Raw genomic sequence first — 20769 nt, forward strand, 5'->3', positions numbered from 1 at the left:
CAGGATCTAGAGGTGACTGTATAGTCCCATTCAGAAAAAGTGCTTTTGGACAGTCAGTGTTTTCATACCGAGCATCTCATACATGGAACACAGTACCAAATGTCATACGAGACATACCCACCCTCACCTCCTTCAGGAAACACTTAAAAACATGGCTTCTAGAGAATCAAGCCTGCACTCATATTATATCTTAGTGTATTTTATGCTGTAAAGTGTGTGATCATCTCCTGGACTGTATATAATGCATGTGTGTCTGGAACTGTGTTTTACATCAACCTGCCCCAGGGAGTAAAGATGCAAATTAGCCACTGGCTATAATCTAGCATATTTTACATGAAAATGTTATTATTAATATGCATTGTCCCTGTTTGTTTCTTTGAAAAATAAAATACAAAAAAATACAATTACAAAGGGAGGACAGGTTCACACAATGCCCAAGTACAGTCATATGAAATCACATCTAATTGGTTTTACATACTCAGTCCATTTGGTCCAGATCCTGTAAAACCTTTCTTTTTCCACTTTGAGGGAAAAAGATCTCCTCTCCATAACATAGATCTCATAGACCATGTCCATCCATTCATCACTGGTGGGGTTCTGCTTTCAACCATTTCCTCCTCACACATTTCTTACTGGCTGCCAATAGTAGAGCCAGCAGTGTTTTGTCTTTGATGTTCCATGTTTCAAACAATATATAACCCAAATACAAAGATTCACATTCAAATGGAATGTTTACATGAAATACATGTTTTATATGTTTGTGGATCTCCTCCCAGTCAGGTCTTATTGCTTGGCGATCCCCAAAACTATGGGAATGGTTGTCTCCATGAGACCCACAAAGTCTCCAACAAGCATCTCCACTGCCCTGATGACCTTTCTGAATGGGTGTGGTCAGAAATCTTGCAATGTTTTTCCACCAGAAGTCTCTCCATGTGTTTGACCCGGTCCAGACCCACTGTAGCTGGCATGTTTTCTCCCAGCTCTCCTGTGTGATCATGACCTTTACTTCCTTTTCCCACTTCTTCTTTATGTATTCTGTGCTCTCTTGTTGACAGAACTGTATGGCATTATACCATTTGGAGCTCATTTTGTTGCTGATCTGGGTTTAATTCATGATAAGAATACCTCCATGAACCCGATTCACCTTTTCCTAACACGTCTTTAAGGTTTTGTTCAAATAATGTCTCACTTGCAGGTACCTAAAAACACCCTCTCTTCCAGACCAAGGTCTTTCTGTAGGCTTTCAAAACTCTGAAATGCCCCTTTGTGAATACATGAATAATATGTAGTGAAGCCTTTTGTGATCCATGTCTTAAATCTGCCATCCATTCTATTTGGTGCAAAGTCTGAATCATCGGCACACCACCTCATCATTTTAGACGCGTCTCTTAAACGGCACATTTGGACTATTTCCTGCCAGGGCTTCAGAAAACTGCCTGTTCTAGAGTCTTCTGGGATCTCCTGTTCTCCTTGTAATCTGTTATCACTTAGTAGAGCTGTTATTGGGACTCCCTTGATCATTGCACCTTCTAGTTCCTTCCATGCTGCAGTGTATGTTGGTGAACACAAGCAGACTAAAGGTCTCAGTTGGGCTACATGGTAGTATTCCTGGAAGCAAGGGAGGCCCATTCCACCCTTATCTTTTCTTCATTGCAGCGTCTTGAATTGAATTCTGGCCTTTTTCCCTCGCCACAAATACCTGGCTATTAATCTGTCCCATTCTGAGAAGTGTTTAGATGGTATTTTGACTGGCAAACACTGGAAGAGGTCTAACATCCGAGGAAGAATCTTCATCCTGATTGACTCTATCCGGGAGCTTCAACTTAAAAAGGGAATAACATTCCATCTTTGGATGTCAGACTTTCTCTTTGAATGGAACGGGACGTCATTGATATCATACAGTCTTGAGAAGTCCCTCGGTAATGAGACACCTAGATATTTCATGGACTCAGCCTCCCATTTCCAGTTGGACATGGTCCTAATGGAGGGTGGGGGGGTCATAGTTGAATGTCAGTACTTGAGTTTTGTTATTAATTTTACAACCAGAAATGAAACCAAATTCCTGTAATAATTTCATCCATTTTGGGAGTGTGTGTGTAGTTGTATTAAACGTATCAATAAGTGGTCAGCAAACAGGGCCAGTTTTTGCCCCCGGATGTCGTTGTTGCCCCCTTTCTATCTGATCTTTGCCTAATCAATGACTTCTGGGTTCTATAAACAGGGCGAAGAGGAGCGGCCATCACAGCACCCTCGTCTCCTTCCTCTTTCCAGAATGAATGAATGGTTAAATCACCGTTGATTTGAATTCTAGCTGTTGCTTTGTTGTATAATGCTGCAATCGTGTGGATTATAGTTGTATGAAAGCCACGTTTTAAAGTCCTTTCTATAAAAACTGAATGGAAGGCTTTCTCTGCATCCAAACTTCATATCAGTGTCTCTAGTTTGTGTGATTTGTCTCATAATGTGTGGTGTTTTCCTGATATTATCTTGGTCTGTGTTTGTCTGACAAAGCCAGTCTGGTCCTCATGTATTAATACTGCTAGTATATGTTCTATTCTTTAGTTCAAATGGAGGGGAATCCTTTAGAATCCTTATTTAGAAGACTTACAGGGCCATAACTCCCACACTACAGCCTGTCTTTGCCCTCTTTAGGTAGGATTGAAATCATTGCCTCCCTCCATGAGGGGGGGTTTAATAATGTTGGAATGAATTGATCTTGCATTGTTTTGGACCATTCTGTGGTAAAGCCGTCTGTCCCTGGAGACTTCCCCCCTTTCATTCTCCTGATTGCTGATTGAATTTCTTCTTTTGTTATTTAGATATGAATTAGTCATTTTGTTCATCAGTAACCTTTGGGAGGTTTATCTGGGCCAGGAAGGCATCCATCTGGTTGGCGTTGCTCGTCTGGTTGGGAATAGCATGTTTGATAGTAGTTTTCAAAGCGTTGTTTAACTTTCTCTGGACAAGTTTCTATTTCTTTTGTTGCAGAATTTCTTCTTTTATGTTTAGTTCTATCCGCTTGTTGTTTTCTTAACTTCTATGATAGAAGTTTCAGTGATTTCCCACCGACTTCATAGTATTGTTGCTTTGTGAAAAGGAGTTTTCTTTGGATTTCCTGAGTATTTATTTCATCTATTTCTTTTTTTCATTGTATAATCTTATGTTTGTTGTCATCTTGGGGAGACTTTGCATGTTGGTTCTGTCGTCTCTTCAAGTCCTCTTCTCATGTTCTAACTTTTTCTTCTCTAATTGTCTTCTCATATGAGGAGATGGCTATTATTTGACCCCTGATCACCGCTTTTAGTGCATCCCAGAGAATAGCTGGAGTCACTTCTTCATCATCATTATTTTCCAAATCCATTTTAAAACTTAGTTTTTATTTAAGTTTCATTCAAAATCATGTACAGAATCATATTTCATCACATCTGCTGTTTCATACACAAGATAACAGTCAAGGTAACAACAAAAGCGACGGAGACTATACTGACAAAGAAAACTATAAAATACAATAGAATAAAGCAAGGTGAAATAAAAGACAGAGTTATATTAGTATATCCATAGCAGGGCTCCACCTTTTAGTGAAGATGTGTTTTTGAAGTCTCAGGGAATATGTTATTTCTTCCATTTGATATATTTCCTTTATTTTTTCCCTCCACATATTGGCCCTCATTTATCAATCTTGCGTGAAAACGGGCGCAGATCTGAGCGTAGATTTGGTCGTACGACAGGAAACACGTGTGATTTATGAAACGTTCGTATCTGACCAATCTCAGCGTAGGAATGAGCGGGTCTTGATAAATGCGGCGGCTGAATTCAATCGTCATTAACATGTTACGCCCTTAAATATTCCTGGTTCGGAGGCCCCGCCCACTGAGGTCAAACATGGAGAGACCAAATACTGGTAAGAAAACAACCTTTTCCGACACGGAGATCGGCTTCCTAACATCTGAAGTGGAGCCAAAAAAAGATGTGCTTTTCTGCAGTTTGAAGAGTGGAGTGAAAGGGGCATAAAAACGCTGTCTGGAAGAAGATCACGGAGGCAGTCAACAGCGTTGCCGTAGAGGAACGGACTCCGGCTGAGGTTTGGATATAATTATCAATAACTTAACCTACGCCTCACAACTTAAATTAATCTTTTCATCCGCAGCCTAAAAGCTTATGCCTGCTAATTAATCAAGACTATTCTTTACATTTAGGTCAAGAAAAAGTGGTCCGATTTAAAGCTGGCCACCAAAACGCTTGTTGCTGCACTGAAGCCAGCATCAGGCAGACTGGAGGAGGCCAACCAGACTCCAGCTTGATCCTGACGGGGACCGAGGACAACATTGCCTCATTGATAGGGTCAGAGTCCATCTCTGGCATAAGCGGTGGAGGAGACACGGACGCACTCGCGTCAGAGCCAGAGCAGAATGGGAACCAACAACCCCCTTTTGCTTGCATTGTAAAAATCAACCTGACTGTACACAATTTCTTACAAATAATGAGGCTTACTCATGTTACATGGGTGACATTTTTATTGTATTAAATGTTTGAGAGCCAGGCACCAGCATGATGTCGGCCAGGTCTCCTCCCCAGAGCGGTCCCACTGCTGCCCCCCGTGCTGCGCCCAGACCAAACATCATCACTGCAGAGGTTCTGGAGAGACAGGCGGAGATGTGCACTTTATTGACAGCAGTTGTCGGAGCACTTGGGGCAATAAATGTCACCCTAAAAGAAATAAATGAAACTCTAAAAAAGCCATAATAAAATGTTCAAATGACTATACGTTGTCCGTTTAGTATGCCTTTTTCACCAACAATATTTCACATTACTGATTAAATACTGCATTTGCACGAGTTTAAGGTATACTTTAGGTTTTAAAAGCTCTGAATGAGGTCCTGTCTCCTCCGTATCGCCCCCAGTGGAGGCTGTGCTGGCCACGGTTCCATGGGCATTGGAGCGTCTGTTTAAACTATCATATTGTTTAGTTTCTGCCTAATGCTTACAGTTTTTTTCAATTGTTTACATGCAATTTTGAAAACCGGGTTCTTTTTAAAAAAAATATAATCACAATTATCCAAACACCACACTCAATTTGCATAATTCCTAGATTGTTTGCAAAATGACTCACTTTAGTCAAAACATACACACTTCAGTCAAAACATACACACATATGTGTGAAAATGCTATTAGTTTTCATTGAACCAACACAGTCCTCAATGATCAGACACTATTGCAGCCAGTTTCACACTGCTGTGATCAATAAAAAACACATTTGTAAAAAAACTCATTTTAGGAAATAGCATGTGCTAGATTTTTGTCCAGACATTGTTATGTAAGGGATAATTTAGATAAAAATAGTGACAAACCCACAACATTCTTCATGATTAGTTTGAGATATAGGGAGAATGTACACAAATAGGCCTACTATAAACTTACCAAGCACTGCACAACACTGATGCTGCAGACTGAATATTTCAAGTATTTATTTTATCTACCTCTTCCTCTCTCTCCTTCTTCTCCTCTTCCTCTACCTGGGCCTCCTCCTCTACCTCCTTCTCCTCTTCCTCTACCTCCTTCATCTCCTCTTTGAGCTCCCCCTCTCATTCTCACTCTTCTTCTTCTTCTAGCTCCTTCCATTGTTGTTGAAGACAGGTGAACTCACCTGCTGCCTTTTATAGCACACCTGAGTGCTGCGTTTTCCAATAAGCCCATGTGTGCTTCCACACTTGGTGGATGTGATGATCCAATGTGTTCATTAGTGTGGTCGTTGGCAATCCGGGGCTTTGTAATGACAAGGAAGTAACCTCACAACCCTTCTCTGTGTCTAAGGTGTGAAAATGTGTGTAGCGTTTTACAAATCCCTGTGTAATGTTTTACAAAAAGGGTGAAGCAGACATTGTGTGTAATGTTGTGCAAATCTGTGGAGGTGTTTTGCTCCTTGGAGTAGAATTTCACAAATTGTGTGGACATTTTTATTTTAGTGTGTAAACAATCGTAAAAACCTGTAACCACTAAAAGTGGTTGCTATGCCCAAATCCTCCCAACCTCTAGCTTTGGTGACCATGCCCTAAACAAAAGCACCAAACCTGCAAACACAATATATGCTTTGCACTGTGTTTGAAATTCTCCAACACACTTCTTGCAAAACACAACACACTGTTTTTTTACATAAGACACATTGTTCAAAAAGGAAGACTCATGCAGTTGTAAGCCATGTTAAATAGAGTCCCAACATCCTGTGCCTTTAAGGGGGAGGCCCCGTTCCCTTTAAACCCCTCCGTCACTTCCGACATCCTTCCGCCCTTGCTGTTGTGGCACGACATTTAAATCCTCTCCAGCTGTGGCGGGAACAAGTCGGCGTTCTGTTAGAAACCTTTGAAACCCCCGCGAGATCAACCTTATAAGCAGATACCTTTACGGTCCTCTTATTTTCACTCTACTCATCGGTGAGTTGACCAGTCCGTTCATTCTATCGCTCGTATTTAACGATGATAACTCATACTAATTATCCATATCGATTCCATAATAATACCGTAGATGCTCCTCTATCCACCTGTCGGGACCTACTGGTTAACCCGCTCTGCAGCCCCACTCCCCGGTGAGTCAACCCGTTGTCTGTCCGTAATTCTACATGTATATGGTGCTGCAAATATCCACTTAGCTCTGCCGCTAAATGCTAACGTATCCACACACACACGGTCAGCGCAGCTCCGTGCTCTCCGCCTACTTACCGTCTATAGGAACGGAAGGAATCACAGAAGGTCTCGTTGTGCGATATGGACTCTTGTTGGCCTGTTTTGTGTTTTTTGAACAAAATGCCCACGTGGCTATAGGCTACTTACTTGAACTGGCTTTGAATCTTATTTGAAGACTTGAACCCTGTTGCGCAACATATGTTCATTTTTGATACTTTTGATACCAAAACGTTGAAATGACTTGGCGTTTAAGCCATTGACTTTGATTTAAGTGCACTTTACTTTGTGATCATTGAACTCTGAAGCTTCACTTGGAAATTACTGATGTATGTATGATGTAATGTGTTTTGTCATTAAGATGACCCATTTTGAATGGATGTAGATTGCTGTTATTTATAGCATGTATTTCTGTTGCTATTTAATGCTCAAACCAATTTATCTGTTTTTGATTTATGTGTAACTCATTGTATTCTTGTCTTTGGCCTTGTTTAGGTCAGGTTTTTGTTTAGGGGTTTTGTCCCCTTGGTTTTACCCCCACACCTGCAACGAGTTGGATGGCGAGCTTCCCAACCACTGTTCTCCTACCTGCACTGGGTAGGACAAACGGACCTTTTCTTTTATCCCCTACGTTTGGATCTTAACTTGGAACCTTTTCTGACGAATGGACTCTCAGAACTTGAACAATATTAAGGAAAAAAACCTTGTATCTGACTTGCACATTTGCCACCTTGCTGTGGTCTTTTTGTTGTTTATTTTTTTGTTGTTGTTTTGGAATACATGGGTATTTGTTTATTTGAATGTGTACCTGTTTAGTAACCATACCTGCCTATTTATGCCATAACTATATAATATATAATATCAGACCGTAATACCTGTTGTTTTGTATGGTTATTTGCACCCTTGGCTCCGTGGCCGGACCTATTTCTGATTTAATTAATTATACCCTAATTCCCCAGTCAGTTCCCTAGCCCTATAGCGTTACACAATCATTGGGAAAACACATCGATTTCAAATACAAAACACAACTAAAATTGGAAAAGCACACTGACTCACACACATGAAAACATTTAACATCTAGTTGTAGACCAATCAGTGTAAGCCATAGCACTACAAACACACCTGATGTGAGCTCAGCTCCTTTGTGCCAACTTTGGAAACATGGAGGCAGGAAGAGGGAGAGGAAGAGCAGCAGCAAGACGAGGAAGAGGACGAAGAAGGGGAGCAGGCAACAGAAGACAAATATCCCATGACATGAGGGCCACTTTGGTGGACCATGTTCTAAATCATGGCCTTACAATGAGGGAGGCTGGGCAGAGAGTCCATCCAAACCTGAGTCGCTACTCAGTAGCCTCAATGATTACAACGTTCAGACTGGAAAACAGGTATGTTTTGAAGTTTCCACACTAAAATGGACCAAAGAAATGACAGTATTGCACATTGTTCAAATGCACAGTACAATACATTGGTGTATTACTGTAGGTCTATGGGTTTAAAGTATGATGTTTCATTTTCTACAGAACTGCCAGACGACCTGCACAGGGTGGAAGGCAGGCTATGTTCAGTGATGAACAGGAGGTGGCCATCGTCAATATTGTTTTGGCAAATAATGAAATCCGGCTTGGTGATTTGAGAGAGCAGATCCTTGCAGATCAAATAACCTTCACTGGCATCAACACTGTCAGCATATCTACACTCTCCTGATCCTCAAAAAGCACAACATCTCACTGAAGCAGCTATATCCAGTTCCATTCCAGAGGAACAGTGTGAGAGTCAAAGACCTCCGTCATGACTATGTGCAAGTAAGCCACACACACACACACACACACACACACACACACACACACACACACACACACACACACACACACACACACACACACACACACACACACATATACATACACACACACACACACACACACACACACACACACACAGTATTGTGTGTAAATGTATATGTGATAGTCCTGTGTTTTCAATCACACTATATTCACTGTACATTATCTACATGTTTCTGTTTTAGAGGTTCCTGGAACTTGATGCAGCTCCACAGCAGCATGACTTTATTTGTGTAGATGAGGCTGGGTTCAACCTGGAGAAAACCAGACGTCGGGGCCCAAACATTACTGGGCAAAGGGCCATAGTGCATGTCCCTGGTCAGCGCGGGGGAAATATCACCTTGTGTGCCGCCATCAGTGTACAGGGAGTCCTGCATCACCACTCCATCCTCGGTCCCTACAACACAGCCCTCATTATTGGCTTTCTGGACACACTCAATGAACCAGTAGTCCAGGACGGCCCAGAGCAGCCCCAGTTTGTTGTCGTCTGGGATAACGTCAGTTTCCATCGGGCGGCTCTGGTCCGGGACTGGTTCACCGACCATAATAGATTCATTGCACTCAACTTGCCACCGTACAGCCCATTTCTGAATCCAGTTGAGGAGTTCTTTTCAGCATGGCGCTGGAAGGTTTATGACCGTCAACCACATGCCCGCATGCCTCTTCTACAAGCCATGGAAGAGGCATGCGGCCACATTGAGGTGAGGTCCATACAGGGTTGGATTCGGCATGCAAGGAGATATTTCCCCCGTTGCTTGGCAAGGGAGGACATTGCCTGTGATGTGGATGAGGTGATGTGGCCAAATGCCAACAGGAGACGGGATCCAGAGCCTAAATGTCTTCCAATCCTTTTCTTACAACTCTGTTTTGTAGAACATTTTAGTTACCATGTCTTTGTGTTTTGTTTTTTTTACTTTTACAAAAACCTGAAAATAAATAAAAATACATTCTGAAGCGTTTCCATTTAGTTTTCATGTGTCTAGATCAACTGTAGTGGAGCAATCTTTCACACAAAACATCTATATGAGACTTTTAAAGTCAAAACCATCCAAACTACTAAATCCAGCTGTGTTTTGCATAAAGCACATCTGTGTGTTGTTGCTGTTGTTTTTACGTGATCTTTATTCCGTTCCACAACATACACGAGACAACACAGCGCAGAACCGGAACTCCCGTTCCTCTGATAACAAGCAATAGAGAACAGCACCATCTATTGATAAAATGACAGTACTACAACACTCCCACTTCATTTTACAATAGCATTTTAAGGCTTTAAATAATATTACAGAGCCGTGCTCTTCTTCACAAAATAAGCCTTTAAACAACAACAAAGGCTTCCCTTTTTCCTTTGTTTTCAAAATTGCCTTGCTTAGTGCTATTAAATAATTTGCAATTAAACTCTTGCCATCTGTCTTTAAACACATTTTTTTTTCATTTACAGTCACTTTCTGGAACTCTTTTCCACATGCTTTTAGACTTGCTTTAACCCGGCAGCGTTCAGCGTTCACCTGTCAAGCACAAACCACTCTACACATCCAATCTCTAACAGGGAAAAGTCCAATCTCTCCCCTGAGATACTCAAACTTCTGTTTAGTCAGTGGCTTGGTCAAGATGTCCGCTTTCATGTCATTTGTTGGACAATATTGCAGTTCTATTTGTCCATTCTGCACACATTCACGGGTGTAGTGGTAGCGGATGTCTATGTGTTTAGTCCTGGAGTTGTTCACTGGCTCCTTGGTTGTCCTCCAGGATCACTGTGGACGTAGCCTCCATTCCAAGATCACTCAGTAATCCTCTCAGCCAGATAGCTTCTTGAGCGGCTTGACTGAGTGCGACGTATTCAGCTTCTGCTGTTGAAAGTGCAACTGTTACCTGTTTCTTGCTGAGCCAGCTCACCGCTCCTCCACTCAGTAGAAATAGATTGCCTGTCGTAGAGTGATGGTCATCCTGATCACCAGCCCAGTCAGCATCTGAGAATCCCATCAAAGCTCCAGAGTCTGACTGCTCATACTTGAGAGCAAGGTTCACTGTCCCTTTCAAGTATGGAAATCTCCTCTTCACAGCTGTTGAACACAGTCTCATCCCTACTCGTCACATACTGACGATTGGTCATATCCCCTTTGCGTCACCTGTCTCTGCGTCCGACACTGACGCAAAGGGATTTCCATTCAAATCAGTCTGATGACCCTCTGCGTCTATTTCCGACGCAGAGGGTCATCTGATTTGAACGCAAATCCCTCATCGGTTGATTTTGACGCAAGGGGGTTAGCCAACGTGCGGTTTGCCTGCGCTGGAAGTTTCGGTTTCAGGTGATGCATTTTGTGTTACAGGTGTTTATCTTGACTGTATATATGTTTTTTATTTAGCTGTGGTGTAAGTGGAGTTGGATTACAAACAAACAAATAAATAAATACGAAGACATATTTTCCTTCAGGCAATCATTTATCGTGCATGGAGACGCTCCTTAGGACCATTGCGTTTTTCGACATCCCACGTAAGTATTGCCTGCTATTCTGCTTAAATAATTAAACAGCATGCCCTCATCAAAAGCAAGCAAATTATGCTGTTAAATTGTTGCCATTTGTAGTTGTGTTTTTTAGGTAATGTTTATGCGCACTGTATGCGATTTCATAGGATAGATATATACAACATCTTAGGCGGGTCCACACCGCACCGACTGCCCGACTCGCGTCGGTAAATGAAGTCGGGCTACTTAATATGGCCGACTCGAATGGCGGATTACACATTTGAATCGGCTGAAATGAACGCCGACGTGGGCCGATTCGAGCGACCACACCAAGGAGACTCATGTCACGGACGCCGACGCTCTCAAAGACGCCGATTTTCGGTCCGGTGTGGCGGGTCCACACCGGTGGCAACCCTAAGTGCTACACATAGTTAGCTAATAGTTAGCCAGGAGAACACGCTATGTTTTCTAGAACGATGAACTGAATGCAATCTAGTTGCTAGTCACTGAACTAGCTCAGACTATGTGAGATTGAAATCTGAATAAAAATGTTGGATTCAAGTTAACCCTGGCAAGTTCATGTCACAACGCCATCAATTGCCAGACTTCAATTCAATGATTTGCAAGCTGGTAAACATCCATGGACACCAAAGATACCATATAATAGGGCTAGGTTAAGGATCATTCTATAGCTTGAATAAAATGAACTGAACGTGAACTATTGAAATGGTGTATTAAAAACTATTCATTTTTAATCTGTGTGAACTGAATTTGTAACTATTTTATGTGAAGTATGGACTTACACATCACTTACAGTATTCATATTGTAATTTGTAGTTTGGTGATCTATTCTATATTATATTGATTTGTTTTTCTCTTTCTCAACAGGTTCCCTTATCCCTGTCACTTCCAACTACTGATTAGCAGCACCCTATAACAACAAAAAGGCACTTTGAAGAGCCACATTTGTATTGTATCTTGTCAGTCTCTCTACTTTCTGTTCTCTCTCTTACTATCTTACAGTGTATCTCTCTCTCCCTCCCCCTCCCTCTCCCCTCACCTGCCCTCTCTCCCTCCCTGTACAATGTCTGATCCTGAGCCGAACCGGCTCCAGAAGGAGTTGAGTGACCTTGTTGGTCAGGCTGAACATCAGGCTCACCTCCAAAACCTCCAACAGCTCATCAGCTTGCACCAGGAGGCAGAACCATCCACCAGCCAGCCATCAAACCGCAATCAAGGTGTTAGGTGGATTAAGAGGGACTGCGATGGAAACATTATTTATGGCAGACCCAGATCATCCCGAAAACAAGCAGGTCAGATTTGTTTTACATTCGTGTTAATTGAAATGTAGACTTTATCTCCAGATCTAGTTTATCTTGGAATGGTATACAACATGATCACAAGTCTTGGGTCTGAATTAGAACATATCTGAGGTTATTATTACATACCTGTGCCTAGCATCAAGGAAACTGAGACGTTAAAAGTTTGTGTCATCGAGTGTAAAAAGCAACAGCTTTTTTGCTACAGCAGGTCCCAGTCACAGCCAGACTGGGAAGACTGGTGTCTCTCCTCCTGTCATGGCTCTGGAAACCAGTGGGGAAGTGACCAGCAACTTTCCTTCAGTTACTGCTGGTATGTTCTTTATTTTGTCTGCACTGATGCAAAACAGTATGTTCATTTATTACGATAGGAATGTACATTTCATAGTTTTGTGTTTTGATTGTTTTGTGTTTGATCAATAGATAACAGATAACATTACACATTTCAAAATGACTGTTATTCAATGCCATTATCTTGTGTTGTTATAAGCCGTTGGTTTTCAGTGTTGTGCATTGTCTTAACAGAGTCTTTCCTTCAAGAGCTTGAGTGCTCACTGGCTAAGGACCTGTATGTGGATGATACACCACCTCAAGCCGCATCCGACTGGTCGACTGGAAAGAGTCTGATCTCAGGGTGGTGGGCGAAAGAGAGATCCCGGCTGGTCAACACCATGGTGGGCAAACAACGGCAGGTGGCAACTCGAGTCTGCCAACAATGTGCAGACCATCCAGCAGTTATCCGCTGTTGTGACTGCCGACCACACCCTTTCCTCTGTGGCCAGTGTGACATCAGGGTCCATCGAGATCGAGTCTTCCACAACAGGGATTCCATGATGCATGGTTTCTTTGAACCATTGCCTCCGACAACCTGTGTTGTGGAGAGTGTTCTTACCCAGTGTGGTAAGTTGTAGTTTTTGAGAGTCCCCTTCTCAGACTATATTTTTTCCAGTTATCACCTGGAAAACTGAATACTGATTTCTGATCAGTTGATGAAGCCATGAAGTCCTACCTGGTTTCAAAATAGCTGCCAGTAAATACATATGTTGTGCTTTATTTCTCATACTGGTTTCTTTTTTTCTAAGAGCGTCTTATACCTTTGGAGATGCCAGCAGAAATATGCAGCTGTCCACGAGGATCATCCCGTGTCATCGCAGGAAAGTCCATCGTTGTGGTTACAATGAATGGTAAGAAGAACTTCAGGGGTCGGGATGGGGTCAATTCTGTAAAAGTGGCTGCAGAATGTCACCCACAGCTATTTCCTGATCACACACCATATCAACTCTAAACACAAAGACGCTTAGGGTCATCTTAATATGACATATTAATATCATATTATTATGACATATTAATATGACGGCATCATGCAGACGCAAATGTATTATCTGTATGTGATTATACAAATGTTTGGCTAAATCTCCCATTGTGATGTTAGAATGTGCATTAAAATTCAGATATTTGCACATCTCATAAAGTTTTTGACCACATTTTGACAGTTTATGAGCATCATTTTTGGCAACAGTGGTAGAAGCAAGATAATGGACTTTGCGACGTTGGAATATCAAAATGTTAATGCACTCCGAGGTGTAAAGGCCACTCCGCTTCACGTTGTGACCGCATACCTTACACCCCATCTAGACCACTGCACTCATCTAATGAGCGACTGTTATGTCATTCAAATGATCCGGTTTGTATGAGTGATGTTTGTTGCAAAATGGATTTTTAACGCCTGCAACATCAATGAGGGTTACTGATGTTGGCACCTGTTCCTATTTCCTGGGATTTGATATCTTTTTATTCTCTCCTAAGCTTATTTTAGGATTTACATAATAATTAAAATGACAAATTGATGTTAATTTTGATTGCTGTATTTTTGTCTGTCGCTTTAGACAAAAGCGTCTGCTAAATAACAAACATAAGCACATACTAGCTCGGCTGTGCCTTACATATATATATTTCTTTTTTTTCCAGGGCGATATGATCTCAAATTGCCTGAGATTCGATGCGAGGCTTGTGAAGCCTCATGGACTCCTGGACTGGCAATATAGCATTGTAAAAATAATTAAAAGCACAGATAAAATCAAACCACAAACCTTATTAAAACACAGTGCATTATCAGATCACATTAAACAGCAAACATAAAACCACACAAACTAAATATTAAAGGTGCCAGATGTAAGAATGTGGCCAAAAATGGTACTATACTCAAATTCAAAACACTGCAGCGAGTCGTATTTACATTTAGGCCGGCTTTTCCTTCCTCAATAGAATGGATATATCATTATTTATGGTAACGTTAGCTGTTGACTAGATGGACATATCCGATGGAATAAGGTGATATTTGACAGAACCGTCAAATTCATTTTTGCCTCCCTTTCATAACGTTATATAGTTTATGGTGATTTACATGCAAAGACCGAAAGACGACTCGAATGTCCAGCCGCTGCTGGCAAACGCGCCGCCGAGCCTGAACAATGTGCTGCTCTCTACTTCTGAAGGGATCACACAGCATGCGCGGCTGTACAAAGGTTTGAAAACGTTTTGTGACGGGGAAACGTACCGAAAACATGTTGTTTGCCGTTGTGCATTGAACTGAACAGGGCGTATTGAACGGTTTGGTAAAATACCGAATATTGTTGCATCCCTAATATCAATGTATTGTCAAATGTGGAATGACCGATGAGCCAGACAACAGTCAAGAGATTATCAGACAGCCTAATGAAAAATATGGTTAGACCCCTTACCCCATTCATTCGTCTTGCCATGATTTCCTTCATTGGGAAGACTGTCTGTCGCCTGCATTTTTTGCAACCTTAAATGACAAAAGCAAAAAACAGGTTTTTGGAATAACAGTTCAACAAGTCACAGATCCTGTGGGTATTCAAAAGAGTGGTGGAGCAGTGTCATGCTGGGAAGCAGCAGCCCAGGCAGACAGAGCAATACTACAAGAGAGCTAGGGAGCAGCTGGCTACTGGCTAACAAGGGGGACAGAGGTACACTGTAAATAATTTCTGTAAATTTACGGCGGAATTTCAACAGTAGTAAGGTGTTTTTTAATAAACAGTGCTTTACTGTTAATATTACAGAAAATTAGTGAAATTACAGCTCATTTACAGTTTTTTTAACGGAACTCTAATGTATTCCTATTATACAACACTTTACCGTTAAAGTGTATTAGATAACAGTATCATGCATTATTTTTGGCATTCTGGGAAGAGCATTGCCTGAGCTGCACATGTGAAGCTAGTTACCTGCTATTCCTGATCCATCTCCATCTTACTAATTATTTGGTGAGTACCAACTTTATTTGATTGTTTTATATTACATATTATATTATTGTTTGATTTGATTAGTTTTGATTTAGTTTTGTTAGCATTGATGATTACAGCATATGCACATGCTAGAATGGTTAGCAGCTAGCTAAATTTTCAAAGCTGATAGTCAAACAACACAAGGAGCACATTTTAATTTCTACAAAGTTAACGTTTGTTGACCGCTGCATTTTGTCAGTGAATTAATGAAACTTTATGATAGTTTGTGTAAACCGTCTATGTAATTTACTCTATTCGCACGAGATAAGTATTACCTGGGGACCTCTGGTAATTTGTAATGAGGAAGTTCTCTCTCTGTGAAGATGAGCTGTCATATTGTGTCCTCCAGCTTCTGATGGCTCACTTTTCCGAGAACATTACAGATCTGATCCTACTTGCAGATGTACGTTTTCTTTTTATATATACATATACTATGTCATACAATGACTCATCTTATAACAACACAGTTTGTAATTCACTTTCTATGTCCTAGGGATCTGCCACTACAGCTGACATTGAGAGGACCATCAACATACCAGAAACTCCTCGTCTGATACTACTTGGTATGTTTACACCACTGCATATGCAAGCAACAAAAGGTTATATTAAAGGTACCAGGAGGATGTTTAAGGTTGGAATGTTATGGTTTGCTAAGGTGTTAGTTCATGGCTTGGGACATTTTTTTTATCAGGATGGGGGGGAATGAGGGGCAGAAATGTTAATTTTGTATGCAATATAAGTGTAAGTTGTTGCGAATATAAGTTATTTTAGAGCTGATCTCTCTCTCTCTCTCTCTCTCTCTCTCTCTCTCTCACACACACACAGGCACACACAGGCAAACACACACACACACCCACACACACGCACACACACACACGGCTACTTGCAGGCTGGATTGAGAAACCTGGTGTCTTCGAGTGAGCCGTAACTCTCCTGCCGATGTTCTTGGACTTCCACACTAACAGTACTGTATATGTTTGTAATACTGTTAATATATAAATGTTCGTAACACTGTTTTTAACATGTCATTTTAACATGTAATACTGTTTTTAACATGCAATTTGTTCAGCATGTGAAGTTTTTACATGTAATCTTTACATTCAAATAAAAGTAAAGTGCAATAAGAAGCTGCTTTTTCTCTTACATTTTAATGACAGGATTGAAATATCAGTAGGTTAATTTATTATGGTTTGCCTTCCGTGGCCAGGTTCAAACAGAGATTTAGTGAAACCTAAAGTCAGTCACATGTAACATGTTTTTCTTTACAAAAGTGCCTTTAACTGTGTGCAATCATATTTTAATAGATTATTGAAATGTATAAATAATACAAACTAAATAGTCATTTAATTGTAAAACACAGTGAAAGTAATTTTAAATATCAGTTTACACTGTGTTTTTCATTTACAAGACAAAACTGTTAATTGAGTAACAGTAAAAATATGTAGATTTTACAGAAACATAATGGCAACCCAGCTGCCAGTTCATTACTGTTTTTTTACAGTTCACACTGTTTTTTTTATTTACAGTTTAAAGCTGTAACTTTCAGTGACAGCAAAAATATGTTAATTTTACAGTAACATAATGGCAACCCAGCTGCCAGTTCTTTACTGTTTTTTTACAGGAAAATTTCTAACAGTGTAAGAGGAAGCTGGCAGAGAAGTTGGATGTGACCATGTACACTGTTGTTTCTGTGAATGACACTAGTCACACAAACAAGTCCAATAGCCACCCAGGCAACATCAAGACTTAAACAGTCACTTAAACAGTTTCTCAGAGTAGCCTCATGCAGTCTTGTGTACTTAAACACATTTCATCTAACAATGCCTATGCCATAAAGTGCCCACAGGTACACAGTGAAGTTTGAGTCAGGCCTAAGGTCATTTCACAATCTCAAGTCCCAAGAGGCAAGTACATGCACATTGTCTGTAGTGACTTTAAAATGCTGAGCTGACACAAAAAGCATTATAATAAACATTCACGTCGAGCTGAACCCAACTAATACCTTTTAAAGTGGACCAAAGCAAAAAGCACTCCATTCTTTTTGTGCACACATTATGAGTTCATGTCAAAGAGGAGGAATCAGATCTCTTCCTAGTACACCTAAGCTCTGATGGGGCCTCAGTTATCTAGTGCTTTGTGGGCTGTGTAGTTGCTCTGCGTTGATTGTATCATCAACTTCCTTATATGCATGTTATGAACTCTCTGGTATTAGGCCATCATCCATTATCATCTTAATTATAATAATGACATTATATCATGTTTAGTATTATTTTTGCTTGTTTCACAAACACACAAATAAGTATAGTATTAATGTCTGGGTGTTTTCACATATTGTCCCCTTAAACTGAACCAAACCTAGTCCTTTTAAAGTGAACCAAGCAGTGGACCAAAGCAAAAAGAACGTCACATTATGAGTTCTCTGAAAGAGGACTCGGATCTCTTTCTGGTCTACTTCAGCTCTAATGGATCTCATCCTATGCCTATTCACACTCACCTGCAGCTGGGGCTGATCGTGCCTTTCCTGGGAGCGTGGCTGGGGCTGAGGGTGCAAGGGGAAAAGTTAACCAATGACATTTCACATTCTTACGGGAGGTGCTGATCTTGGAATTCAAAACTGAGCTGGAGTGGCACTGCTATTGATAGCTAAAATAACAGAGAGATAGTAAGAAATGGTAAGCCATGTCATAGTATATAGTGTAGTTCAATGACTTATTTGTTGTTGGCATGATCAAAGTTATTCATTAGAATTAAGCATTTACTGAAAACAAACTTGTTGGTTATACAATTACAAAAGTATACAACTTCAAGGAAAGGCAGACGATTAACTGCTAACATCAGACTGGCATGGGTGTATTTGACCCTTTATTAACTAACTGTAACAGGTGAAGTTCACCTGGGTTCATTTGTTTTTGGCTAATACAACAATAACAAAAGGGACACATTTACAGATTGGGTGCCACAAATGTGTACTTACACTGTCTTTTCTTTTTCCGCGGATGCTCACTTTGGGGCTTAGGGTCTGCAGCTGGGGATGAGAGTTGGGAAAAGTTAGAGAATTATATATTCAGAGTCTCGGGGGAGCAGCTAAATTCATTGAAAGACATGGAATTCACCTTGTGTAACTTGTTTTAGATTAATACATTGATTACAAAAAACATGGGACAAGTTTACAGATTGGGTGCAACAAATGTGTAATTACTCTGCCTTGTCTTTTTATGTTCCTGGGGCTGGGGAATATGCTGGGGCTCCTGAGGCTGTGACTGGGGCTGAGGGTCCACGGGACAAAGATCAAGGATGATATATTCTGGCTGGTCTTCGGGGAGGTGATGGTCTTCAGGGTCTGGCTGGAGTCCAGGGAGGTGGTGGTCTTCGGGGTGGGGCTGGCCTCCAGGGAGGTGGTGGTCTTCAGGGTGGGGCTGGCCTTCGAGGAGGTGGTGGTCTTCAGGGTGTGGCTGGTCTTCCAGATGGGGCTGGTCTTCGGGGAGGTGGTCGTCTTCCAGGTGGGGCTGGTCTTCGGGGAGGTGATTGTCTTCGGGTGGAGCTGGTCTTGTTGGAGCTGGGACTGGGACTGGGACTGGGGCTGATCTGTTGTGGAGAACAAAGTAAGCAAACATTACAATTCTGTACATATGGTCAGAAGAATCTTCAGAAAACAATAATGAACTCTGCATGAAACTAATCTTACCTTTTATTTTGAGTATAAACTCATAAGCCGTCTTCATGTTAATCAGGAAGTCGCTTAGTCGCTTATCATTTGGCAGATTGGTCACCACATCTGCCACCCACTTGCCCTTGCTGTTCCTGTGGCTGGTGAACAGGATTGGCGTAGAGCCCAAGGCATAACGTTTTTGAACCTGAAATTAAACAAGCACATTAGCAGTACACAATTAAACTACATTGCTACATAAATCTACTATCTAGAGACCCAATCTGGCAGAAAATAGTTTTGATCACTTTCGTGATAATTAAATAGTGTTTTCCATGTGATTAGAGACATACTGTGAAATTGATACACAGAACTATTCTTTCATGAGGATTTTTTAATTGCAACTGCCGGTGCTCAATTTCAGTTGAAAATAACTGATCAGATGTTGTGACAGTACTAAATATGGGTTCCACTCCACACTGGAGTGGGTTATTATATTACTGCGTACACAACTGACATAATCAACTTCCTTTACAAATCATTTTCTTTTTTCATCTTACACACATTACTTTGTACAACCAACATTCACATAGTGTAATGCGCTAGGTGATGGTGGTGTAGTGAATAGAGGTCTGGGTTTCTAAACACTGTGAGGCTAGTTTCTCATCGCAAGACTCCTACCCCAGTGTGGACTGAGGACAGTCTGGAACTGATCTGATCTTAACTCTTTAGCAGACTGAGTGTTACCAGTTTATGTGTGGGCTATGCAGTGGTTTACTAGTTGGCCTGTGTTGTTGGCCATTTACTCTGTGGAAATCTGGAGTAACTAAGAAAAACACTGACATAGTTGATGGTTCAAGTGAAAACATTAGGAAATCTTTTTGGTAGAGTATGTATATTTTAGAAACTGGTGTTGTGTACCAGGATATTGTTAAAATGACCCACAAAGCCATTTAGAATACATGCTGCATTCATTTAGGACCTCTGCCACAGAAAAAAAAGTCCACAGCCTATAAGGCCAACTTAAATCATCAAAGTGTTAAAAATCCTGTATCTTAACCTCAACTTCTGTTAACTTCAAAAAAGCATGTATATTCCAGATATTTATTTCAAGTTTGTATTGAACAGATGAACTATTGTTTTTCTTCTGATCTATGCATCCACAGACGGGGTCCTTGCCCCATCACACATTATCAATGAAAAGTGACAGAAATCATGTTGGGGGGGACTGACTTTCTTGAGGGAGAGATTCTATTTTCTGGACTGATGGAAATGATCCCCTTAAGACGGACAGATGGATGTGCATGTTAAGGTAAATACTGTGCGTAGTTTACCTTAACATGCACACATTACCGCTCAATTCATGAAGTATGAGCAGTTTTACTTACAGCAATATTGGCGGAGGCCACCACCCGCGCTGCATTCCGCTGGTTTATGACTCCCTGCCCCCACTCACTTGTGTGCAGATCTTTGGATTTTTGCAGCTTCGGGTTTCTGCAAAGGCTTCTGAAACA

The 20769-nt window shown here is 41.1% G+C and overlaps 2 protein-coding genes across 2 annotated transcripts in view; both read left to right on the forward strand.

Moving 5' to 3' along the window:
• LOC311025196 (uncharacterized protein) overlaps positions 1 to 20769 on the forward strand; it is a 228753-nt gene that overhangs the window by 121919 nt on the left and 86065 nt on the right. The gene's annotated exons all lie outside the window — the stretch shown is intronic.
• Positions 12043 to 14346, forward strand: LOC311010633 (uncharacterized protein; the record flags this gene model as incomplete). The annotated part of the gene is made up of 5 exons (XM_084005208.1): positions 12043 to 12295; positions 12510 to 12614; positions 12827 to 13201; positions 13384 to 13485; positions 14270 to 14346. Exons 1-5 carry the CDS (start codon positions 12067 to 12069, stop codon positions 14344 to 14346), a joined length of 888 nt encoding a protein of 295 aa, XP_083861334.1. The 5' UTR covers positions 12043 to 12066.

Source organism: Eutrigla gurnardus (assembly GCF_963514095.1).
Source record: "Eutrigla gurnardus genome assembly, chromosome: 1".
Lineage (NCBI taxonomy): Eukaryota > Metazoa > Chordata > Actinopteri > Perciformes > Triglidae > Eutrigla > Eutrigla gurnardus.